Here is a 27,066-nt window from a genome sequence, read left to right as displayed (position 1 = left end):
GTTTGTTCAAATATGTGCATATATACATAGATGTGTACACAAGCAGGTGAAGAGACAAAATTAGGTGTCCCAACTACTAGATTTCTTCTCTTCCTTCCCCATCTTCAAGACTAAAAAGACTAAGAACACATATTATATTGGATCAATTAAATATCAGCAAGCTTAAATGGACAAGTTACTTGTCCTCAAGGATTATTTTGATTTCTCATTTTAAAAGAATTTTTTGATTGAAGTATAGTTGATTTACAATGTTATGCTGATCTGGTTTCTCATTTTTTGAAATGTTTTATTGAAAAAACACATTCTACCTAGCTCTACTCAACCCATTTACTTCATGTGCCAACAGCATCCCAGTCAAGTAACCCTTTAAAGTTGTAAACATTCAGACTTTATTCCAGAGTTCTGTGGAGGACCAAGCACTATACCTGCAGGAAGGAGTGAACTACTACTGCTGTGAGTCAGCTTTCTGGAAAGAATTGAGTTGCAGACAGGAAGGTGATTCTAAGATCCCCAAGTACTTTGGGCTGAGGACTTCAGATTTTATTTGAAACAGATTCTCATAGTATCAAACACACCTTTATTCAAGTGGAAGTACAAAAAGCACATTCCTAAGCCAAACGCATAACATGTGATTTTTACATTTCCTGATATTTAGAGATTACTCAACCTGCTGTTTCATAATCACCAGAGGTAACTACTGGTGGTCTCTATTAGTAGGATATACATGTTCATAGATAGGACAGAAAAAAAAACATGCATTTTTTTCCATATGCTTTTACATTTAGATCAATTCATTTAGGTTCCTACCTTGTCCAGATGAGATCCTATGCTTGCTGATGGCTAAAAGGTAAAATACGGCAGTAGAACTACCCTAAAGCTTATTAGGCAGAAGAGGCTTACAAAGTAAGCAATGCATTTTTGTATTACTTGGTGAGGATACCTAGTAAGTATTTTAACAGGTGAACTCAATCGCTGGGACAACTACTAGAGTTTTAAATAACACTTGCTTTATTCACAAAATGTTATGATGCTTATGATGGGAAAATACAATCAAATACTTTGACATCATCTGCAGAATCATGAACTCTTGCTAGGTGTTATGGCAGTGACCCTGATTGTGGAGCCAACGTCTGTGATCAGTTTCATCAATCAAAAAAAAAGTTTTTATATGGCCTGTAGACTCTTGTAAAATACAAAAAAAAAAAATATATATATATATATATGAGATATGTAAACAATTCCAAACAGATAATGAAGCAACTGTAACAGTTAAATGTTTACAGGCTTTTCTGCTATTCTTGAAATACTATCTTGAGATACTACACAAAAACCGCAATATCAGATGGAAGGCAGTATTCCTTTATAAAGATCTCTAATCTCTTAACATACGTTCTTTATGTTTTGCCCTATCGAAGGCAGACTTGAGTGTTCTGCTGGCCTTTAATGGACATAAATCATCCTGAACTTAGACATGCAGAATAGACACCAAATATAGCTAGGCTACCACCAGTATTGTCAGCTTCTAATGTCTTTCTCATCTCTCTTAGAAGGCTGTGAATGCTAACACAGCTAAGAACTTGGGCATCACTTGAAAATGTTTAGCTTCTTGCCACAGACTCAGGGGAAACAGAATCCTTCATACTCATGAACAGACAAGAGTATGAAAACCCATTTCTTTTAAAGATATTTTGCTTAGGAAAGAAGACACCCAAAAAGTAAGTAGGGATGGCATACCACTGGCTTAAAGCTTAAAACTAGGAAACCATCATTGAAGGTGCTTAAGAGAATGGAGAAACCAACATGAACCCAAATGCTGTGGCTGGAAAGGAATAGGATCCTCGAAAAAGAGCAGGCCTGAGAGTCTGTTTTGGAGAGAACTCTGGCTGAGAACAGTAGAAAAAGCTAAATGAGAGAAACTTTCCAGAAGTTATTGTTTTAACGTTGGTGTATTAATGTATCAGGGAAGCATTTATTGGACAATAAAAACCAATTTCAGGAAAAATAAAAATGTTTATAGGTCACATTAAAATAAAAATAGCTTGAGTTCCATAAATAAAGTATACATACCTACTTATAACACCTATTAAATAAAAGAATGCCATGAGAAAACAGCACTGCATTCACCAAGTCACTTCTCTGACTAGACTCTTCTGCAGTGAAAGACTGGGACTATACATTAACTATGTTATACACAAATAATAATTTTCCCTTCAATATTTTGATATTAACTGAAGCCTGAAATATGGTGCTAAATGTTTCCACTTGCATTATATCAGACTCCAGTCTGGTGTGGACATTCTGATGATGAAAAAAGACTTGAACTCCTACTGAAAGACTTGTCACATTTCCTATACCCAAAGGACTTCCCTTGGGTATGGATTCTTTGCTGCTGAATGAGGGCTGGAAATATGGCTGAATCCTCCCACACATACACATTACATTCATAGGTATTCGGCATGAAATGAATTTGATGCTCAACAAGGTAGTTTCTTTGACTGAAGGCTTTTTCACATTCATTACAGCAATGGAATTTTATTCCAGTATCAATTCTCCAATGATACTAAGGTAGGAAAATAGCGTGAAGCATCTATCACATTCAATGTATTTGTAGGTTTTCTCATTGGTATGGGTTTGCAGGTGTCAAGAGTGCAACACTGACAACTTTCCAATGTTTGTCACATTCAGGTTTCCCTCTGGTATGAATGCCTCGATGCTGAAGGAAGGTTGAGCTGGGACTGAAGGCTTTACCACAGTCAGGACACACGTGATGGCTCCCTGGTGTGACATATCATATGTTGAATGAGGCCTGAACTTGATTAAATGTCTCCCCACGTTCATTACATTCATAAGGTTTCTCTTTGGTATGAATTCCTTGATGGTGGACAAGGTGGGCTCTCTGACTGAGGCTCTTTTCCCACGCATCACAATCAAAGGCTTTTTCTCTGGTGAGGACTTCCTGTTGCAGGACAAGATCTGAGCTACGGCTGAAATTATCCTCATAATCATTACACTCATAGGATTTCTCTTTCCTATGAACTTTGTGATGCTGAATAAGGCATGCAGTTTGACTGAAAGCTTTTCCACTTTCACTAGATTCATGCGGTTTCTCTGTGTGAATTCTTTGATGCTGAATAAGATGAGAATTCAACCTGAAGTCTTTTCCACATTCATTACACGTATAGGGCTTTTCTCTGGGACGAATTCCTTGATGTTTAATAAAGGTCAACCCACAGTTACTGTATTCATAGGACTTCTCTTCATCATGGACCTTCTGATGTTCAGCTTGATGTGAGGTGTGACAGAAATCACTGCCACACACAGTACACTTACAAGGCATCTCTCTATGAACTCTCTGATGTTGAGTGAGGTGTACACTACGACTGAAGACCCTTTCACAACTGCTACATTTATAAGATTTTGCTCTAGTGTGAACCCTCTTATGCTGAAGTATGTCTGAGCTCTGATTACAAGATTTGTCAGACGCCTCACAGGATTTATCAGATGCTTCACATTTATAGGGTTTTTCTCTAGTGTGTATTCTTTTATGTCGACTAAGACTTGAACTCTGACTGAAAGATTTTTCACATTCTTTACATTTGTAGGGTTTCTCTCTAGTATGAATTCTCTGATGTCTAGAAAGGGCTGAGCTCTGATGGAAGATTTTCTCACATGCATCACATTTATAAGATTTCTCAGTGGTAGGAATGCTCTCACAGTTACTAAGGTGGGAGAGTTCCATTAAACTGTCCTTATAATCATTACTGTGAAAATCCTGCGTTAGATTTATTTGTTCCTGTTTACCCGCTGAATTCTGGTTGAGGCTCACATCGTACTTATCAATGTCATCAACATTCTGTATTCTAAGAACTCTCTGATCTGTATCAAGAGTAGAGTCCAGACTGAAGCTTTTTTCAAGTTCATTACATTCATTGTTCTTCTCACTGGTGAAGGTTTTCTTACTGATTGTTATTTGCCTAAACTCTCTCTCCAGGAAGAGAAATTTTCTTAGGATTTCCTGAAGCCTTTCTAATCTGTCCTCAGGCTTATACACTTCTCTAGTCTCAGGAACTTGGGCAATATCCTTTTTGAATCTTCCTACTCTCACTTTGTATGAATGTACTTCTTCTGGAATTTTCTGCTTAGGAATCAACAGCTTGTTCTCGTCTCTGGTCTCTCCATCTAATTCAATATATAAATAGAAAATGCAAATATAATCTGTACCCTGTGCTTAGAAAAAGAAAACTTAGAGGAGAAAACTAAATAATCTACAGTCTACCAGGGTAAGAGAAGTTTATTTACTTTGAAACACAGGCACAAAATCTCAACAGCAGATGTACGGGCATGAATAGGAGCGGTGAGGCAGGATCCAAGTGGTTCAGGGTGTGACAGAAACAGAGGGCAGGTTCAGCAGAGTAAGGAGATAACCAATTAAGGTGTTTCAACAGAGATAACAGAGAACTAGTTCAACAGAATTATAGATAAGTAACTTGAATAGGGACCTACTACATCTTATGGATTAGGGACAAAATAACTGGAAAGAGTTCATCAAAAAAAAAGGAGGGGGGGAAGGAAAGAGCTCTTTATTCAGGGATACAGACAGAGCTCTTCACTGACTTCCAAAGCAGCTACAGCTTGGCTCAACAACTAGACTCTACTTTCCAACTAGTTCATCTGATTGATTCTGCCTTACTCACCTGAGCAGTCATCTCTTAAGACTTCTCTATTCTTAGTTTCCAGATCAAAGACTTGTAGATCTTGTTCCAGCTGGGAGATCCCATCAGGCTTGAAAATTGGAAATCCTGCTCACAGAGAAGGAAATGGGATGTGGCATTTTATCCCCAGATACTACATTTTTCTCTTAATTAGTGGTTAATGGAGAGAGAAAGTAAATTCTTAGAAGACATTAGGAAGGCCTGGAGAGTGAGAAAGCCAAAGACCTTCAACACAGAATTCATGTTTGTGCTCTAGAAAGAGGTATGCTAAGGGGCAAGCTAAGGAGCATTTAAACATACTCAGTTAAAAATATTCATTTAAACATACTCAGACCAGGGAATTTGTGCATAAGTGTGTACCTATCTTCACAGAAATTATCATTCTTACTCTTTACCTATTGCTTATAGATCAATCTTTGTATCAGACCCAATCTATAAGTATTAGACCTGGTCAAAATGGAGGGTATCAAAATATGACTCTGCTGGACTAGAGGAAGGTCAATTCTCAGGCACCTGTTGTATGGTGAGCTAAATTGTAGCAACAAAATCAGTGAAGACTGAATAAATACTGCAAGGACCAACTTCAGGAAATAATTCATTTTAGGGCATATGAGGAAACAAGTAATAATATGACACATCCTTACCCCTTAGGAGCTATACTCTTGTTGAACAAATGTTTATGGGGTGCCCCCTATATGCAAAGTATGTAGGAAATAAGAGCCCAAGCAGATACAGTCCATCCCCTCAAGGACCTTACACTCTAATTGCAGAGACAGAAACAACTTACTGTAATATTATGTAGTGAGGAAAGTGCAATAAAAGTTCATTTTCACATAAAATGGTCTTTCTCTGGCTTGCCTAATGGACTGCTAAGATCTAATCTCTTTTAAAGCAAAAGCAAGAGACAGTCTGCTTCTGAGGGGAGAACTATTACAGAATCAAAGGGGCAGTTTTTACATGTACTCAGCCCACAAAGCTTCTAGTAGCACACATGCAAGGTCTCACTCAAGCCCCTCATCTCCAAAAGCCTTTCTCTTCACGTACTGAATGTCTACAGAGCGTATTATTTGTTCCTATCCTGTGCTGTGCTTAGTCGTTCAGTTGTGTCCGACCCTTCGAGACTCCACGTACTATAGCCCACCAGGCTCCTCTGTCCATGGGGATTCTCCAGGCAAGAACACTGGAGTGGGTAGCCTATCCCTTCTCCAGGGAACTTCCCGACCCAGGAATTGAGCCGGGGTCTCCTGCATTACAGGCAGATTCTTTACCAGCTGAGCTACCCGGGAAGCCCCCTCCTATCCTGACATATCTCTATATAATGGAGTTTTATAGACGTTTAAAAACTGTTTCTTGGTATTATCATTCCTATTTGATTTATAAACTTTGATAACAGGGACTGTATACATTGTATCGTGCACTTCTTTTTGACTCATTTACTCAAGAGCTACTCATTGACTGCTAATTTTGTGCCTAAAGTGTCAACAGATAATCAAGAAAACTATGATAAACCAATAGCTGTTCTATGAGATTCCACGTGAGTGTCTATGAGCAGGGAGACCAGAATAGATATAAGAATAGATATAACAAAGGCATTTACTGTGTTTCTGAATTCTCTTGGGCATAAATAGAGCCAATTCTCTTTCTGGACATTTATTAATTTAGTTAAGATCATCCATGTCAAATAGTTTTTTCAAGTTTAAGAAAAAAAAAGGGCATGAAGCAGCAACTACCCTGCTCAAAATTCTGGTAACACAATTTGCAACTTTTAATAGATACTTATTAAGATATTTCTAAAAAAAAAAAATATTTCTAAGTATTTGATAATCAAAATTAATTTTCGTTACTTACTCTTTGAAGTGAAAAGTGAAAGCTTTAGTCGCTTAGTTGTGTTTGACTCTTTGCGACCCAATGGACTGTAGCCCGCCAGGGCTCCTCTGTCCATGGAATTCTACAGGCAAGAATACTGGAGTGGGTTGCCATTCCCTTCTCCATGGGATCTTCCTGACCCAGGGATCAAATCCAGGTCTCCTGCATTACAGGCAGATTCTTTACCATGAGAACCACCAGGGAAGCCCCTCTTTACTCTATATCTACACTTAAATCACATACACAGAATAAAAAAGATCATCTTCATGTAGGATTAGGAGTTTGATTTTAGACATGTGTTTAAGGTAATATGCAGGAAGGTATAAAAGAGAATGCCTAGCAGTGAGAGATACAAGACTGCAATTTAGAAAAGAAAACAGGATCCAACATATAGGCTTGAAATTAAAAGTCACTTGTATTATCAAAATATTAAGCTAAGATTCACTAAGCTTTGGTAGGTGCAAAGTGTCATTCCAAGAATCTTATAAACTTTCACTTACTCAATACTCACCACACCTTCATGAGATAGGAATTATTACTGTGCCAATTTTACAAACAGGAAAACTAAGATTCAGAGAGGTTAAGTAACTCACCCAAGGTCATGATAACTAATGAAGCCTGGGCTCAGACACTCTTATTTCAGAAACTGGCCTTTAAATAATCTGCTAGTAAAATAAATAATGATTGTGAATGATATCTATCCCTTCCTCTAAATATGTACAGAAAGAGAACAGAAGACCAACATAGTGACAATGAAGCAAAAGGTGAAAACAGTAAAAAGAACAGAGAACCTGTAATTACAACAATACATAGAGAGTCAGGATCCAACAGATTGAGAATCATGACTCTTAATTAAAAGGGATATAAGAACATTTAGTGTCAAAGAAATGAAAATCTCTTTATAATAAAAATCCAAACCACTGGGCACAGTCTGAGCAATATTCAATTTGAGAAAATAGCATTATAAGGAAATAACTGAACACTCTCCTGAAATTTGTTTGTATTAAGAAATCTGATCCATAGCTCATTCTCTCTTACTGTCCTTTCCAAAAAAAAAAAAAAAACTTAAGTAACTACCACTAGCCCTGTACTTACATACATAAACTAATTTAATCCTTGGCATAACTCAGAAAGCAGACATTATTTTTCATGTTTTATAGATGAAAAAAATCATTATAATCCGTTTATAAATAATCTCCTCAATCACAGGCAAATGGACCTCACAGTTAATATTCTTTCCAATCTATAAGAGTCACAGAGAGCACTAAAGCAGGTTTTCTTACCACTGGTCTGAATGCTTTTTTCCTAGATTTAAGTCAAAAATCTATGCTTTCAAAATATGCATTTGCTTTAAACTTTTCCTATCTAAAATTACTTATTAAAACATTTTGATTTTTTAAACTGCAACCTTGATAGTTCTAATTTTTAACTTCACCTGATCTTTAAAAACAACATTTAAAATTCACCTCATTGTTTGTTGCCTGTACCAGTGTTGTGCTAAGATTTTAGCCATCTGAAAGCTTCATGCTTCTCTTCCTGATCATTAACACACAAAATCTCTCCTTAGGAATACATTCTTGTGTAGATATCTATTTACGATGGAATGTATCCTTTAACAATTTTACTTTTTCTTGATTCCATGCCCTTTCTGCTCCCAAACTGTGCTCACGCTTGTCTGTCCAATTTATTGTGCCTATTTTAAATTATCATCAGAATACTGAGCCATAAAAATATACAAAACACCACATGTGGTTGAACTGACTGTCCTAAAGTATAAAACAGTGAAAAAGCATGGGCTTCAGAGTCAGATCTGAGCCCCTAACCTAGCTTTCACCCTGAGTGGATCACTTAACTTCTCTTAGCCTCAACCACCTCAGGTAAAAAACAGAATAACATCTGCTGAAAGAGTTACAGTATGGATTAAGTGAGATATACATAAAGTACCTAGTATCAATGAATAGCTGTGGCAGTGAGAAACATTCTACACAAAATCATTTCTCTCCTCATGACATTGACTTCAAAAAGAAAGGGCTATGTGCCAAACATTCCTGATTTACCAACTCCCTCATCACCCAGCAGTTCTGTTAAGCAGGTTTCTAATGCTGTCGTCTAAAAGGGCATCTGCCACACTGCCCCATGTGAAATACAATCCATGTCTTTTTCCTGATCTTAATCTCCAGCACTAAGTCACAGATAATTTCCCTTTGGGCATGACCCCCAAGCCAGTATTTCACTCACTGTCAATTGTATATGCTTCTTTTTAAGATTAAGTAATGAAAATTTTTGCCTAGTATTTTATTACTGTGTTCCTACTCTGTATATTTACTACTGTGTAGTGGAAGCACTTAACCAAAAGACCAAGGCTCTGATACCTGTGACAACTACAGCTCAGAGGCACTGTCATGGGAAAAAAGATATGAATTGGAACCCACAGCTGCTAAGTCAGAGGCTGAGTTACAAAGTGCTTATTTTACAATGCCAAACATTAAGCTAACTACAGGTGGAGTTTGCTGAACCCCCAAATATGAAAATGACTTCCCAAAGACTGTCAAAAATAGACAGTCAAAAAAAAGACAGCCTCAAGGAGAGGCTGAGCACTTGGTCAAAGAGCAAGTTGTGTAGTAGGGTTTCTTGTATGTAATTGTGCCCAGCATGTGCGAGTGTACAAACGTGTCCTGTGCATGTGCAGAGATGACAGAGGAAACGGGATCAAATTCAGCCTAATAGTAAGCTGTGTTATCAGGCTGAATGAAGTACTAAGAAGATGCTTTACTTCAAAAAGTAGACCGGTAAACTGTTGGAAATTATGTAATTATTAGGTAAAATTAACAGTAATTTACAATTACATATCACTTTGTAATTTACAAGTTGTTAAATATACATTGGATTTAATAGCCTGAAATAACCTGAATTCTTTTGCCCTCCCATTTCCCCTCCATCAAAGAGCCTTTAAGGAACACTTGATCTGGAAGGATTATATAAATGCATCAATCTATACAATACTGTAAAGAATAAAGGAGACAAAGACAGAACCCTGGAGGGGGTCACAGGGATTTAAAGGAAGGAAAAGACTAGAATGTTAAACATGAGGAAGGCCCAGGGGTCTCAGGAGATTCAGGCAACAGATGGGGCAGTTTGTGTTCACTATGGAAAAGGAGGGGCACACAGCATGTGTTCCACAGTCTAAAATAACATGGAAAGGTCATAACTGAAGAGCTGGAGTCGAACTCTGTGGTTTCTGAGAACACAAGTCGATGACCACCAACCATGGCTTCCGAATGAACTCAAAATTCAAGGTTCAAAATTCTGGTTGCAACGGAGGGCATCCTTGGCCCTTGGAAATTTATCAAAGGTGATTTGAGGAGCTGCAATTTTACACAGTGGTAGCCTCCTGGGAAACATCTACTCCATCAATCAAGTGTAAGATCTCACAATCGTGGAAAAGGAGTTTCCGAGCGGGGACGAGCACTATCGATGGGAAGCCGACACCTGGGCCATCTCCTGGAGATTCCTGCTGAAAGGATGGCAAGTGTTTCTCCAGAGAAAGCACTTGCCTGGGTATGACTCAGGGCCGGGCAGGAATTCACACTATGAATCCGGGTGGTGGGAAGGCGGAGAAGTATGCCTACAAAGATCAAAGAGCCAGGAATGGAAAACACACTACAAACCTTCCCAGCGGGCAGGCTGCCTCCCCACAGACAAGAATTAATCAAGGAGACAAAACACCACCCTGGATGCCACCAGCATAGGCAAAGCAAAAAAGAAAAAAAAAGAGAAAGAAAAGAAAAAGTGTGATTAAGTACTTACATAACAAAGAAAAGAGTAGCAGAGACAGGCCAAAAAAGAAAGAGGAAAAGGAGCAATGTTCACACCAAGGCGGGTGCTGGCAGCTCCCCCTGATGCTTCTCTAGAGCACTACAAGTTGCCTCATCTCAGCTGCCAACTGCACCATCCAAATGACAAAGGAGAGACTTGGTCTAAGTGTGAGACCGCTACTGCCCGGGTGAAGCAGGATTACTGTCTGGATGACTCACTGAAATGTACTGGCAGTAAGTCATGCCTTGAGATCAAGCCTCTGAAATTCTGCCTGCTTGCAGATGAATTTAGGGGTCTTAAGAGGTAAGGGATTACTCAACTAAGATTTTAGCCTATGTCAAAAAAAAAAAAAAGGCATTTCTTCTTCCAAGAAAAATGGGAAACTCTCAGATACAGGGGCACTGAATTACCAGGAAGAAAAGTGTCTGGTTGTGAGTTGGGAGGCCCTAGAGTCCCTCTCATAAAAAAGGGAAAGATAGGGAAATTGAGAACTCGCAAAGCACCAGCAAGTTTCCCTTTAGTAACAAGGACAGATGCCCCACAAAAGCAACAAACATTAACTGAGGGTAAGGAGTAGAATGTCTCCTCTTGACATCCCCAAAGGAAACCCACTCCCAGAGGAGATGACCTTAAAGATTGAGGTCTCAAGAGGTTCTAAGACCTGGAATTTGAACCCCACTCAGAGACCTCATACCTACTCAAAAACAAGGAAGTAAAGAAACCCTAATAGGTAAACTGAATAATAGGAAAGGCAATCCTTACCCAGTGAGACCAGGTTCCCATAATTCTCTAACATCACTTCTCTGTAGAGAGCCCTCTGAACAGGGTCCAGGCATCCCCATTCCTCTCGAGTAAGGTGCACAGCCACATCCTCGAATGTCACAAATTCCTGAAATAACACAGCCTGGCTGCTCTGGCGAAGGCGGCCACCACAGCATCACGGCCAGAGAACAAAGATGACACAGAGGGTCTGCAGTGTGCATTTACGTTGGAAAGGAGGGAGAACAGAGGAGCATCTTGGGAATAGGTTCCACAACCTTTTAACATCTAATAAGCACCCATGATAGCACCAAGGATAAAGGAACAGTGTTTACTGGTGGTACTGGGGAGATGGAAAGGTGTTTCTGTGAAGTCCGGGTCTCTGAGGAAGACAGGCACCCAAGCTGGGATCTGCTATTAAAAAAAGATCTCCAGGCAAGGCTTATGGATGGGATGAGGAAAAGGGCCACGCTCAATCAGCAGCAATAGTCCCTGAGGAAAAGCAGAGGGTTCCTCAGCTCACCTGGTACCTGGCTGTCAGGAGCGCAGCTGCCTGGTCTCCTGGGCTTCCCTCGTGGGGAAGAGAAGACACCTGGGGAACAGGTGCAGCTGAGGGAGGAGAAAGGAGCCAAGAGTGAGAGCAGCCCTTCCCAGGGTGCCCTCACAAAAGAGAGTCAGTGGGACCCTTCTTCACATCGACATTACAGCAAAACCAATGAATGTTTATCAGATATTGAGTTTGTCCTGCACCATCTCAACACCTGCATGCCCTCCTTCCACGTGTTTAGACCCATGATTCAGGATTTTATTATGAAATCTCATATTGCACTATACCCCATTGTCATGACATGAATGTCATGTCAAAAAAGTGAGCACCGTTACCTGTTTTGCAGATGGGCAAAGCCAAGCATAAAGGTTTGCAGTGACTCATCCAAGGCCATGGTTATTTAGTAGACTTCTGACCCTCTCCCAGACACTGCTCTGTAAACTTTTGAGAATGAGCACTGTCTCTGCAACCAGTGTGTAAAGCCCGCAAGAATAAGGAATGGTCATCTGTTTCCTCATAATCCTTTCTACACTAGCATAATGCCCCACAGCACTTAAAAGACCATGGCATTCGGTTGGTGTTCATGACACACAGGTTATTTCAGGCACTGCAGTTGGCCACAAGTAAATCTCAGACAAACTTCATACAAAACAAAGGGAGTACAAGACAGATCAACCTATCTCTATAACACATAAAAATGTTATTTTACAGTCTGTATGTGATATGTATACATTGCTCCAAGCCCTGGGCTCAACCAAGGAATTAAATGGTTGCTTTCTTGATCAAAATTAGAGCAGTCAAAAACACTGCAGTTGCAACATAATGGCAGCTGGTAAAGCCCAAAAGATCAAGGAGGGAAGAAACTAAGTTAAAGAAACAGAGGGTAGGGACAGGTCCTAAATCTAAGAGGAAGTGAAAGCGAGGCAAGGACTGTGAGGGGTGGCAAAAGCAGCATTTCTTCTAACTTATGTGGTAACTGGCATGAAGTGAAAATTACATGAAAGAAAAAAGCCTGAATAGAGTGAGTGAGTGAAGACCACTCTGCCTATTAAAGGACAGGCTGACCTCCACAGAGGGGCCCCAATCAGGACTGAATTGAGCCACATCTGTCCCTCCCTTCCAGACCTCCCTCTAGGGGCCATCCTCTCATTGAAGCCCCTGGCCTCTCTCATCCCAGGCCCAGGAGCCCCTCTACACTCCCATTCTCCTGGATGGAAGTGTTCTCTCTGCCTTACCCCCAGTGAGTCCCTGTTCCATGTCGGTGTCCTGCACGAATTGAGGCTCTGGGGACAGACCCTCAGAGTGGGTCTCCAAGGACTGAAACTGGACCACTGGAGATTCTGCTGCTTCCTGGGCTGATATCTCCTCCATCCCTGTTCTGGAGGACAATGACCATCACTGCAGAGTGAGATGAGGAGAAATTATTGTAACAAGTTAAAATAGCCCATCATTTGACACCCTCATGACTTAACAAAGTATCTTACACACTGCAGACACAGTGAAAATAGTTAATAACAATTAACCACCTAAATATAGAGCAGAAAGAAAAATGGACATCATTCACTTTCAGATAGTTAAGAACCATGCCATATGGTCCAGGTTTGCAGGTTTATTTGAACTCCACTAATTCTGAACTTGTCGAATTTTTTAAAATAAAGACAAGACAATTTAATAGAGTAGAGATATCTGTTGAAATTCAAAATACCTGAAATTTACAAACTTCTTTCAAGGATCAAGTGTGTACCCAGAGAAATACATTAATTCTTGAGAAATACATTATTACTCGTTATTTTTTAAAGCAAGACCCTGAGGAATTACTTGGTAAACATTCTGTCAGCCCATTCTGAATTACTGAGTGACCCTAAGTGAATGAGTGAGTGAAAGTACTTAGTCGAGTCCGACTTTTTCTGACCTCATGAACTACAGTCCATGGGATTCTCCACTCCAGAATACTGGAGTGGGTAGCCTTTCCCTTCTCCAGGGGATCTTCCCAACCCAGGGATTGTACCCAGGTCTCCCGCATTGCAGGCGGATTCTTTACCAGCTGAGCCACAAGGGAAGCCGTGACTGATGACTAAATTCCACTTCGGGGGTCAGACCCTTCGATAACTCAGACTAGGTGGGCAGGCCTCTTCCCATGACCCTGACAGGAACAGGGAAGGGCTGCGACTCAAACAGGTCGGACTGGTTGTCCTTCACACCCAAGGACGCGGCAGGGCCCCGTCCCCCTTCCACACCCTCAGAAAGGGCCCTCACGCCCTGCCCTCAGAAGGCCTCGCCCGGCGCTACCGTCCTCCCACTTCTCTGCTCTGTCAAGGAACGGTCCCAAAAGGGCGAAGCGGGCCCCGGAAACCCATCTCACAGCAGGCCACGGTCACTGGGTCCTGATGGCCGGGCCCTCCGTCCGCCGGGCGTCGGGGCGAACCCTGACTGAAGAGAAACTGGTTGTCGCACCCCGGCCCTGCGCGCTTCTGGAGACAGGAACCGCCGTCAGCCGGAGCCAGGAGACTCCTGCTCCGCCCAGAAGGCTAAACAAGGCTCCGACCCAACGCGACCTCAGGACGGCTTCCGGGGACTCACCAGGGTGGAGGGAAGGGCCGGGCAGCTATCGCGTCGCGGACACCCGTGCTCTCGAAGCCGGCCCAGGGTTTGGCGGGGGGACGCGGGGGCGGGGGAGGGCCGCTCTAGACTGCTCGGAGGCTGCGCTTCTCGCTGGCACTTCCGGAGGCGGAGTCCGCCAGCGAGGACAGGGAGGGCCCCGGATGAGGGCCCCGGATGAGGGCCCCGGATGAGGGCCCCGGATGAGGGCCCCGGATGAGGGCCCCGGATGAGGGCCCCAGGAAACCGAGGCTAGTTTCCGAGGCTTTTACATGTCCTGCTGCCGGTCTCACCCTCCTGCTGACCCTGACTGGCCACTCTAGCCAGTACACGATAGTGACCGCAGCCGACCCGGATTTGGGAAGGCGCCCCCGCTGGCCCATCCCTGGCTCCAGCCAACCCTCAAGACTCATCGCAGGGCGGTGGCGCTTGCGCTTGGGGGTGGGTGGGTATGAGGAATGAGGACGAATGGCCCACGTAGTGGTCCGACTTCCATGAATCAGCCGGTAGGGAGCTAGCAAGGGTACAAACCATGCTGATTAAAGCCAGTGTTGAAGGCGCCTTGGTGATATGAGGACCTCAGAAAATCCTAGGATTGAAACATAACACGGTTCTTGGGGGGAGGTAGGGGCACTGAGCAAGCTGGAGTGGGAGAGAGAGACTGGGAAAGTGTTGTGTTCCTGATGGAAAGGGCTGTGCAGAAGCAAGGATGGATAGAGCAGCAGCATGTGAACAGGCAGTCCCAGGGCTGGCACAAAAGCCCCTGGGGCATTGTAATCTCCTGGATCCTTAGGGAATGTGATGTCCTGTAGTTGAGCTAGGTCCACCAGGAACTGGCAAGTTTCCTAGAGAATATAAACAGAGATTTGAAAGGGACTTTAAATACTTTTCCTTTGTTTAGGCTCACAAATCAGGTATTACCCTTTAATGATGTTTGGCATTTCCAATTAAAAATAAGAAAAATCAAGTGTGACAGTCTCCGTGCTTTTTCAAACTACATGAGCCTCTGGAATACTCTCATATGCCTTCCCTTTCTTCCTTGAGTATCTCAGGGATCTAAAACAACTTCTTTCTATGACATAGTCTTTCTAGCCTACAGTATTTGTCACAATGGAGTCAGCATCATAGATAGGAAATTCATTGTTTTTTAAAAAATAAAGCACTGCTTAGTCAATTGCTTGTTGGACAGCTCCAGTTGAAAACTTTTTGTGTGTTGAACAAAACTATACCTCCTGTTGATGTCTGTTGTTCCTATTGAGATCTCTGAGACACATTACTTCCTGCTTGTCATTAACAACTTAGTAAGAACTAGGTTGTTTGCCCAATGGGCAACAAGTCAAACACTGAGAAAGTGAGGTTTGCAGCAGAGAGTTTATTCACAAGACAGCCGAGTGAGGACATAGGAGAACAAATCTCAGATCTACCTTCCTGTAGGTGAAGGGCATGAGATTTTTATGGGATAAAGAAGCAGGGGTCTTAGGTGTGGGGAAAAGTGAGGTAATCAGTGTTCTACACAGGCCTATCAGTTACAGGGTTCATAATGGGATGCATGTTACCAAATACAAGCACTTAGGGACTTCCCTAGTGGTCCCGTGGTTAAGACTCCTCGCTCCCAATGCAGGGAGCCTGGGTTCGATTCCTGGTCAGAGAATTAGATAGCACATACCACAGCCAAGAGTTCAAATGGCACAACTAAAGATCCCAAGAGCTGCAACTACGATTTGGAGCAGACAAATAAAGTTTTTTTAGGTGAATAGTAAAAGATGTAATTTCTGTGATTGCATTTGACAGCCAAAATGCCTCAAATTGTAATTCCACTATTATCACTCAGAAAACTCCCTGGATACGTTAGCCAAGCTCAGAATCTTATAACTATTTAGTATTGGAAAGAATAATTGCTCCCCAATGAACAAATATTTGAAAATACCATCGACTGAAAAAAATGCACAACTTAAAAGTTGGGATTTATGTTTCATTTGATGGACAAAACTGGGAACTTAAAGCCTGGAAAACAGCCTCTCAGGTGACTCTGAGGGACTGCTCTAAAGATGTTAGGAAGAAGCCAGATTATGTAGGACTTTGCAACAAAAACCAGATAGCCAGAACATCAAAATACTGTTAATTAAAACCAGATATCTCACATTAATGATTTTAGTGCCTTTCTATATGTGAAAAGATGCAGGAGTCTGGGCTCTTTGAAATCATTACTTTGATATGCACCTTAACTTTCCAAGGCCACCTTAATTTTTGTCCATCCCAAATCCCCTCAGGATGCACAGTTGGGGGTGGCTGCTGTGGCTGCAGGTTTGCTGGCCACACCTTCTTTTGTTTACTGCTCTGGCAGGCAACCTTTTGCCCCACGACAATTCAAGCAGCAATACCCAATCACGGTACCCAGAGAAGCAACCTCTTTGGTTTTGTGAAACCACTCATCCTCAACTTCACTTTGATCTGTCTACATTTTTGCTTCAGTTCCTCTGCCATAGATACAGACACACGATCACTATTATTGTTTGATAATACCTGGAATTATTACGATACCTGCCATCAATAAGAAAAAGAACTGTGTAAGTTCCTGAACAGGAAGTAATGAGTGAAACTTAACCCCCGTTTTCCCCGCCGGGAAAAACTGAGCTTAGAAAAGACATCCCCAAAGCCCGAGCCATGAATTGGGGAACAAGGACCAAAGTCCTCCGTTTTTCCTAGCGAGGACCACCCCCGTACCCCCCGCAAAGCGCAGCGCAGACCCGGAAGGCAGGTGTTGACGCACTTCCGGCTTTTGTGACACTCTGGGTTCTGGCGAACGGAGGGACTGGGAACAGGTCCACTGCCCTTTGATCCCCAGAGTCACCTCCCTTTTCTATCCCAGCACCCCGGGCTTCTCCGGGGTTCACGGTGAGAGGCGGGTCCGGCCGGGGCGGAGGGGCGGGGACGCAGGTGGACGTGTAAAACCGTGTTCCGTGATCCCGCTCACCACGCGAGTCTCCGAACGGGGTGGAGGGTCGTGTCCCTGTCCTTGGTCCCAGCCTCCGCCGTAGGAAGTGCCGTCTGCCTGCAGAGACAGCCGCGGATCCTTGGTTTCTGCATTGGGATGAGATACCTATGGGTCCGAGAGGCGGCAGCCTGCGTGCCCCGTCCTCGTCCTTGGTTTTCACCCCCAAGGGGTCGGGGACCAATGGCTCTAGTCTAATTTCTGTGCTCCCGGGCTTACCCCATTTCCTTTCCTTCTGGTGAGGGCTTTTTCCCCTGGTGATCTCGAGGTGTAAAATGAGGAAGACCCCAGAGGCTACCAAGACCCACGTTTTGTTTTGTTGTTTAGCGGACAAGTTTGTTAAGCCTCGTGTTTACAGATCATCCCCTCACCCTCAAATCCACCACCGTGAATGGCAGTGATTAAAGAATGTTTGACGCCTAGTGAATAAAGTGATTCGAGTGCAGCAGGAAAAGATTACATACACTTCACCCTCTTCCTTTCAGTTTCTGAAGTTTCTGAAGGCTTTTTAAAAGGAGTGATTTCTAATAGAACACCAGGTGAATTTTTCAGTTGTGGGAGGAAAATGTGCTTGACTTGGAGGGCTGAGTAATGAAGGGAGTTTGTGGTGGTGCAGTGAAAAATGCGTTGGGTCACTTGAAGACTGGTCACCACCAGCCTTTCTCTGCCACCGATTTGCAGGATGCTTGGAGAAGGCAATGGCAACCCACTCCAGTACTCTTGCCTGGAAAATCCCATGGATGGAGGAGCCTGGTATGCTGCAGTCCATGGGGCTGCGGATGCGACTGAGCGACTTCACTTTCATTTTTCACTTTTATGCACTGGAGAAGGAAATGGCAACCCACTCCAGTGTTCTTGCCTGGAGAATCCCAGGGATGGGGGAGCCTGGTGGGCTGCCGTCTATGGGGTCGCACAGAGTCGGACACGACTGAAGCGACTTAACAGCAGCAGCTTAAACAAACACGAAGTCTGGAATTGATCCTAAATAAAATAAACTGTCTCCAAGGTCCCACCCAACTAGGACATTCATTTATAAAGGGAAATTAACTGAAAAATCCAGCTTGACCAAACCTAATGTCCCATCTCCATTTCCTGAAGCACCTCCAGTATGCACAAAGGCACTGTTACTAATGAGAGACACTTAAGTGGCAGAGGACCAAAGAAAACGCTTGTACAGGCCTGTGCTAAACAGATCATTTGCAATCAATAAGTTATGGAGAATGCATTGTAAGCAAATCAATGAAACCTTAATATTTGCTGGAGAAATAGGTTGGTTACACACTGTGATGGGAGACATATAAATAACTTACCATGGACACATAATTTATTTTTCTATTTTAAACCTGTGCTTCTGTAACATTCCTCCTATTCTTACTCAGATATTTTGTAAATAACCTGACAATATAATGGAATCTCTTAATTTCTAAATGACAAGCCCTTCCAAGTATTGAAATGCCATGCCTATAATGAATTTGTTGAACATTCTACAAATAGGCAAAAAATGTTGACATTATATTCATTTAAACAAATATTTTTTAAAATATCTCCTGGTTTGCAAGTAACTATGTTAAGGGCAACTTCAAGAAATGCAAAATAAATCCCAGTCTTTCTGCTGCTTCTTGCCTAGAATATGAGCAGGGAAATACTCCAGGAAGGCCTGACCAGGTCCCTGTATCTTTTGAGTTTCCCTTGCTTGTAGTCTTCATTTTGATTCACTGGGAGGGAAGGCCTCTAGGAATGTGTTATTCCACATACCCCACTTTTAAATCTTTGATCCTATCTCAAAAACCAAGATTTCTTTTCCTTGATCTTAAAATACTGGAAATAAGATTTTTCAGATGATAGATCACTAAAACTGAAAGAAAGTGAACAAAGAAAATATAATAGTTGGAGGATGAAGTGCAGCAACACAAATTACGACAGAAAATGTAAATGCTATAAGATGACTAACAGGAAAGCTTAATGGGTTTCAATACTTCTTTTTAAATAAATAAACATTTTAATTTTTTTCCTCTGTGCTCCAGTGGTGGTCTTGAACACCAAACTTTGATGATCACTTTATAAGACTGACTAGATGGCAGTGTAGCGGCATAGTTAGGACCCTGAGCTTCAGACTTGGGTTTGAGTACTGGATCCATTACACTATGTTGTTAGACACATTATTTAATTGTTCTCAGCTTTTAAAATAGGAATAATAACTGTGCTTCATTAGGTTTCCATGAGAATTAAATGAGCTGTGTATGCAAGGTACCAAAACTGCCTGGTACACAGCTAACATGAATAACAGTTATTCAGCATTGACATGTCACACCATTGGATTTCATGAATTGTCTTCACGGATGAAGTGTTAGCCCCATAGCAATACAATATTACCTTTTAATACTGCTATTAAATTTTTCAACCCTGCAGGATAGCAAAATCGGAGCTCATAAAACATGTAGGACAAAAAGGAAAGTCCTGCAGACAGACCCTGTTTGGATTAAGTGAGCCAGTTCTTTGAACCTGAACAACGACTGCTGAATCCAGGAATGCTGCAGATTTGTCTCCTCAGGCTACCCGAGAGATGGAAGGCATAGTGATAGCAAAAGTGGAGGAGGAAGGGACAGATGATGAAGAAGACCATTTTCCAACAGAAAGAAGTAACACAGAGTTATCACCCCAATTTCTTAGTCGTTCCACAACTATGAACGAGAGAGCCTTGTTATCATCATATTTAGTGGCATATCGAGTGGCAAAAGAGAAAATGGCTCACACAGCTGCTGAAAAAATTATTCTCCCAGCATGTATGGATATGGTACGTACCATCTTTGACGATAAATCAGCTGACAAATTAAGAACTATACCTCTTAGTGATAATACAATATCTCGTCGAATCTGTACTATTGCAAAACATTTAGAAGCAATGCTTATGACACGGCTACAGTCTGGTATCGATTTTGCAATCCAACTCGATGAGAGCACTGATACTGCTAGTGGACCCACACTCTTGGTATATGTCAGATATATGTGGCAAGATGATTTTATGGAAGATCTGTTGTGTTGTTTAAATTTAAATTCACAGGTAACCGGATTAGATGTATTCACTGAATTAGATAAGTGCGTTGTTGGTCAATATAAATTAAACTGGAGAAACTGTAAAGGAATCTCAAGTGATGGAGCAGCAAATATGACTGGGAAACATAGCAGACTTCTTGAAAACTTGTTAGAAGCCACCCACAACAACGCTCTTTGGAATCATTGTTTTATTCACCGAGAAGCTTTGGTATCCAAAGGAATTCCGCCGAGCCTAATGGACGTGTTGAAAAACGCAGTGAAAATTGTTAATTTTAGTAAAGGAAGCTCATTGAATAGCCGACTTCTTGAAATATTTTGTTCAGAGATCGGAGAGAACCATACCCACTTACTATTTCATACAGAAGTTCGTTGGTTGTCTCAAGGAAAAGTATTGAGCAGAGTATATGAACTCAGGCATGAGATTTACGTTTTTCTCATTGAAAAGCAATCTCATTTGGCAAATATTTTTGAAGATGATGTTTGGGTATCAAAATTGGCATACTTAAGTGATATTTTTGGCATTTTAAATGAATTAAGTTTGAAACTACAAGGGAAAAACAATGATATATTTCAGTATCTTGAACACATTCGAGGATTCCAAAAGATGTTATTGTTATGGCAAACTAGACTTAAAAGTAATTGTCCTAGCTACTATATGTTCCCTACATTGTTGCAACACATCGAAGAGAACATTATTAATGAAGAATGCTTAAAGGAAATAAAATCAGAGATATTAATACATCTCACTTCTTTGTCTCAAACCTTTCATCATTACTTTCCAGAAGAGAAATTTGCATCATTAAAGGAAAATATCTGGATAAAAGATCCATTTGCTTTTCAAACTCCAGAATCAATCATTGAGTTAAATTTGGTGCCTGAAGAAGAGAATGAATTATTGCAGCTCAGTTCGTCATTCACGCTGAGGAATTATTATAAGACATTAAGTTTATCAGCATTCTGGATTAAGATTAAAGAGGAATTTCCACTGCTAAGTAGAAAGAGTATATTGCTATTATTACCATTCACATCTACCTATTTGTGTGAACTAGGATTTTCGATCTTGACACGATTAAAAACAAAAAAAAGAAATAGGCTTAATAGCGCACCTGACATGCGTGTGGCCTTATCCTCGTGTGTGCCTGACTGGAGCGAACTGATGAACAGGCAAGCACACCCATCACATTAAATACTATCTTTATGAACTCAGGTTTCTGTACTTTCATAGGTATTCTTTGTGTATTGTATTTAAGTATTAATAAGATTATGATTGGGATTTACTAGGTTTCATTTTCCTATATAGTAGGTATTGCTCTTTGACATTGTTTGTTACATGAATGTATGTGTATGCAGGATAATGATGTAAAATATATTTCTACGAATTACCATCAATTTTTTAAAATAGTGCTCTTAACACTCTTAGTTTTATACTCAAATCTGTCAACTTTTCTACTGCTGCTGCCTTGCTTCTTGTAGGCAAAGCCCCTTTCAGGTTCAGTTTCTCACCATCTATGTGCCTATGTGCTCTTCCTTGTCTGATTTTTGTTTATTGGCTGCGTTGGGGTGTTTTTTTGGGTAGTGCCACAGAGATTGTGAGATTGTAGTTCCCTAACCAGGGATCAAACTCAGGTCTCCTGCCTTACAAGGCAGATTCTTAACCACTGAACGACCAGGGAAGTCACAGTTCGTTTTTGCTATTATTTTCTGTTTTAAAAAATTCAGCTTTATTGAGATATGATTTACTTCTAGTAAAATGCACCCCTTTTGGTATATGGTTTGTTGAGTCTTGACAGAGGTATACAATTGTGGAACCACCCCTACAATCAAGATATAAAACATATCCTTCATCCCCAAAAGATCTTTCATGGCTTTGTTGTCAGCCCTTCTCTTGTACTACTGATGGTTTTGTCTTTTCCAGAATGTCATGTATTTGGCTTTTTTCTCTTAGCATAATGCTTTTCCAATCTATCCGTATTATCGTATGCATTGGTAGTTTAATAGTGAGTAATGTTCCATTGTATGTATGTGTATCAATTAGCTTATCAATTTTCAGTTGATAGACAGTTTTTTCAAATTTTTTATTTTAGTTTTTTATGAACAAAGCTGCTATAAATATTTGTATACAGGAATTTGTGTGGACATATATTTCTTTGGTAACAGCTAGCAGTGGGATTATTGGCTCATATGGTAAATATACATTTAATTTTAAGCATTTCCTCCTGCAGTGTGTGAAATTTATAGTTCCTCTATATCTGAGTCAGCATTTTGTATTGTCAGGTTTCTATTTTAGCTATTGTATTAAGTTTAATAGTATCTCATTATGGCATTAATTTCCATTTCCCTAATGGACAATCATTTGAGCATCTTTTCACATGTTTATGGCTGTGCATATCTTCCTTTGGTGAAGTTCAAATCTGTTGCACATTTTAAAAATTCAAGTGTCTTATGAATAAGAATTATTTTTATATATTGTTTTCAAATGATCACACCCATGTTTTACAAATGTTTTCTCCCAGTCTGTGGCTTCTCTTTTCATTTTCTTAACAGTGTTTGAAGAGCAAAATTTTAAAATTTTGATCAACTTCAGTTATCAAGTTTTTTTCTTATATGGTTCATTCTTTGTGTGTTCTGCCTAAGAAATCTTTGCCTAATCCATGGTCACAAATTTCTGTTTTCATCCAACTGTTTTATAGAAGTTTTAGATTTTACATTTAGGTCTATGGTGCATTTTGAGGTGATCTTTGTAAATGGCTAAAGGAGATTAAAGAGACATGACAATTAAATGCAATGTATTACTTTGGCTTGAATCTTTCACTAGGAAAAAAAAAAAAGCTATAAAGGACATAATTAAGTCCATTGTCAAAATGGACGCCCACCCCCAGGGACCTAACAGAGGTCTGCTGGCTTTACATCAAGATCCCAGTCAAGTCTGGTAAATGCAAATGAGGGCGGGGCATCCAGTAAGCACACATGCCTGGCGCTCGTCCCTCCCACTGCCCTCTGCCTGCGCCCCCTCCCCTGGCCTCAAGGCAGGAATCGCTGCTAACGGCTGCCCAAAGCGCGGCCAGACCTGCCTCACATGCACCCAACCTGGACTCACACAGAAGTGGTGGTGAGGTGCCTGGCCCTGGTTTAGAGGTCCTGAAATTGAGGATTTTTGACATGAGCGATGGATTACAGGTGAGTGATGGCAGAACGTCTAACGGACCTTCATATATATTTCACATATATCTGTGAAATGCACCTTGAAGAGTGCCTCACATACAGGAAGTGCTACACACATGTCTGTGAAAGAAGTAGGAAAGGAAGAAAGAGAAAGAAGGATTATAAATGAGTGATTTCAACTAAATGAGGGATTGTAGAGCAGAGGGAGGCAGAAGTAACCAAATAAGGCTTAACAGAAGAGCTGAATACAAGACTATAAAGTGAACATTCAGAACCGACCATATGAACATGGCCTTTGAAAAGACTTGACTTATGGGTTGTTTAGACACAGTCATTCCAGCATCCCTTCTGCTGTCTTTGCCTTTGACCTCTCTAAAGTCCTGTATTCAGACATACTTGTGCTTCAGCCTAGCCTAATGTAATCGTGCCAACCATCCCCCGCTCCAGTGGCAAATCCCGTTTCAAGACTAACACCTTTACTTCTTACTTTTTCCTTTAGATTCTAAGATGAAAGAAAAAAAGAATGAAAAGGCTTCAAGACAGAAAAATGGCGGGGGGGGAGTGAAACTTCCAGGACATTACTAGGAGAAACCAAACAGCATGCCAGTGATAATGGGCAAAGCTGTGAAAATTCAGGCAATGAAGAAATGCTTAGAGAGACACCTGGGAAAATAACCCAGAAACAATATTTCTGTTGTCTTCATAAACGACACAGGGGAGAATGGGAAGGGTTCTGGCAGAGTCCCTGTGCCATCAGAAGACACTAGCCAGAGAGAAGCCCTACCAGTGTAAGGGATGTGAGGAAAGCTCTAGCCAGAGCAGACCTGGGAGTCCACAGCCAGGAGACACTCCAAGTGGGCGATGAGTGCAAGAATAGCTTTCATCCTGGTCATGCCTTATCATGCCCCACATGAGGGAGAGGCCACATCACTGCCTTGACTATCAGAAAACCTTTCATGCACCACCCAGAAGGTGCATCAGAGAATCCACACTAAAAAAAAAAGCACAAAACGTAGTGACAGTGCAAAAGCTTCATACAGAGCTCAGTATTCTCATCACCACCAGTGACGGCACTGAAGAGAAACCCCAGTTCTTGTGGAGAATGTGGGAAAAGCTTCAGGTAAAGCTCACACCTGGATGAGCACCAGAGGAACCAACCATAGGAGAGACAGACCCCAGAGTGCAGCGTGTGTGACGCAGCTTCCAAGCTCAGCATAACTTTTGGCTGCACAGGAAAGAAACCCTGCAAATCCTGGATGTATGGCACCTGCTTACTTTTACACTACAGAACCTACTTGGGGGAGGAAACTCATCAGTGTCAGGCATAGAAGAGGTCTGGTCTTTTACCTGAGATACCAGAAAACTCACAGCTCCAGAATGGTTCAACAAGGAAAAAACCTGTACGATTAGATTACCTTGGTCATGAGAAACTACATCGCCCTACAAGGGGTGAGGGGAAGGGCTGACTACGAAGAGGGGGCCTGTGGAGCAGAAGGACCCGCCAGAGGAGGACAGGAGGACACGGGGCTGGGGGTGGGGGTCGCAGGTGAGGAGTGGGCTCTTTAGAATCCCAGGACTGGGGAGAGGATGCAGCCTCCCTGGGAGCTGGGCAGCCGGCACTGCCCTCCAGGGGCCAAGATAGCGAGGCTGAGGGGGTGAATCTGATCTCAGGTGGCCTCAGCCTGCAGAGGCTTGGAGCAGGGTTTCAGCTCCTGAGGTCATGGAATGACAGAGCTGAATCCTGGCCACTAGACCAGTGGCTGGTGACAAGGCCCTGGGCCATTGGCTTTGCAGAAAAGAATGCCCACAAAGAGGGAAAGCAGTGAAACAAGTAGTGTTTATTAGGAGGAAAGAGTACAGTACATGCGGGTAGACACACAGTGGGCTCAGAGACAGTCACACCCTTGTGTAGTTTAAATCACTTTTATGGGACATTTCTTCCAGTTTTTCTTTGGCCAATCATTTTCATTTGCCTGGTTCAGAGTCCTTATTTGGTGTATCTCAGGGTCTTCCCTCATGTTCACAGGCATCTCTCAGCCAAGATGGATTCCAGCAAAGAGGCCTATTGGTAGCTTGGCATCACTCCCCTTTTAACCTCCAAGGAACTTTCTAGTCAGAAAGTCTCCTTGACATAGAGAATGAGATATATGTGGTCGCTTACCTTCTGTCTGGGTAGGTCCCAGCCTCCTCTCTCAACTGTCCTGCGATTCTCATCTTGCAGTACTGGTGCACGGGAAATGGATTTTCAACTGCTCACCCTGGGGTGGGGGGGTACCCATCTACCTACTGCCTCAAATCCACCCCTTGCAAGAGGATTTTACAGGGGGAGGCAGAGGTAGTAAAGAATTTAAAGCAGGAAAATGAGAAAGGCAGTGTTTTCCCCGGAATGAAGTCAGAAAATTCCAAGGGAACTTTGACGTTTCTGAGCTATTTCAAACTCAAAGGAAAAGCTATCCGACCTGTAACAGGGGTGTCTGGATTTACTTGGGGCAGGGGGCCAAATGCTGAGATTTTAGGTCCGCAGTGATTCCCACACGGGGATGGTGGAGGGAAGAAGGTGGACAGTGCAGCACAGATTTACCCTAGAAGGGCGTGTGATCCTAACTCTGAGCACTTTGTTTCAGGTCCCTAAAGAAACTGCGCATTCCCATGGAGTTGGAGCAGGTTCTTCCAGGGAGGGGCGGGGCAAGGAAAGCCCTGGTCTGAACTGGGAGCTCTGGGCCGGGACAGGGAAGGGTTCTTTCCTGTACATCTAAAGTGCTCGTTTTAAGCTCCTGGCTTGAACAGGTTTAAGATAAAAGCATACAATTCTGTGGGCCACTTATGTCTAAAACTAAGGTGTGACTTTGCCAACAAAGGTCTGTCTAGTCAAGGCTATGGTTTTTCCAGTGGTCATGTATGGACGTGAGAGTTGGACTATAAAGAAAGCTGAGTGCCAAAGAATTGATGCTTTTGAACTGTGGTGTTGGAGAAGACTCTTGAGAGTCACTTGGACTGCAAGGAGATCCAACCAGTCCATCCTAAAGGAGATCAGTCCTGGGTGTTCATTGGAAGGACTGATGCTGAAGCTGAAACTCCAATACTTTGGCCACTTGATGCAAAGAGCTGACTCATTGGAAAAGACCCTGATGCTGGGAAAGATTGAAGATCTTCAGCTCCATCAGTATGGATGTCCAACTCAGATGCATACATGACTGCTGGAAAAACGATAGCTTTGACTAGACAGACCTTTGTCAGCAAAGTGATGTCTCTGCTTTTTAATATGCTGTCTAGGTTGTTCATAGCTTTTCTTCCAAGGAGCAAGTGTCTTTTAATCTCATGGCTGCAGTCACCATCTGCAGTGATTTTGGAACCCAAGAAAATAAAGTCTGTCACTGTTTCCATTGTTTCCCCATCTATTTGCCATGAAGTGATGGGACTGGATGCCATGATCTTCCTTTTTTGAATGTTGAGTTTTAAGCCAGCTTTATCACTCTCCTCTTTCACTTTCATCAAGAGGCTCTTTAGTTCTTCTTCATTTTCTGCCATAAGGGTGGTGTCATCTGCATATCCGAGGTTAC

General features: G+C 42.0%; 2 protein-coding genes across 9 annotated transcripts; one reads left to right on the top strand and one right to left on the bottom strand.

The window, feature by feature from the left end:
* Window positions 1-495: 495 nt before the first annotated feature.
* On the bottom strand, window positions 496-14,436 carry ZNF655 (zinc finger protein 655). Of its 8 annotated transcripts, none has more exons than XM_025274907.3 (6): window positions 14,281-14,436; window positions 12,936-13,098; window positions 11,677-11,762; window positions 11,157-11,307; window positions 4,695-4,799; window positions 496-4,179 (listed from the first exon to the last, which is right to left on the bottom strand). In XM_025274907.3, the coding sequence occupies exons 2-6, from the start codon at window positions 13,069-13,071 to the stop codon at window positions 2,789-2,791; spliced, it is 1,869 nt and encodes a 622-aa protein (XP_025130692.3). In that variant the 5' UTR covers window positions 13,072-13,098; window positions 14,281-14,436; the 3' UTR covers window positions 496-2,788. The 8 variants fall into 8 exon arrangements, with proteins under 8 accessions (XP_025130692.3, XP_006041379.3, XP_025130695.3 ...); XM_006041317.4 differs by having other exon boundaries at window positions 11,157-11,283; XM_025274910.3 differs by having other exon boundaries at window positions 14,155-14,285.
* A 2,189-nt stretch (window positions 14,437-16,625) lies between these two features.
* FAM200A (family with sequence similarity 200 member A) lies at window positions 16,626-23,133 on the top strand. The gene is made up of 2 exons (XM_006041316.4): window positions 16,626-17,193; window positions 19,700-23,133. The coding sequence occupies exon 2, from the start codon at window positions 19,854-19,856 to the stop codon at window positions 21,528-21,530; it is 1,677 nt and encodes a 558-aa protein (XP_006041378.4). The 5' UTR covers window positions 16,626-17,193; window positions 19,700-19,853; the 3' UTR covers window positions 21,531-23,133.
* The last annotated feature ends 3,933 nt before the right edge of the window (window positions 23,134-27,066 follow it).

Source organism: Bubalus bubalis, chromosome 24 (genome assembly GCF_019923935.1).
Source record: "Bubalus bubalis isolate 160015118507 breed Murrah chromosome 24, NDDB_SH_1, whole genome shotgun sequence".
Taxonomy (NCBI): Eukaryota; Metazoa; Chordata; class Mammalia; order Artiodactyla; family Bovidae; genus Bubalus; species Bubalus bubalis.
The sequence above is the reverse complement of the archived record's forward strand: the minus strand, read 5'-3'. Positions and strand labels throughout refer to the sequence as shown.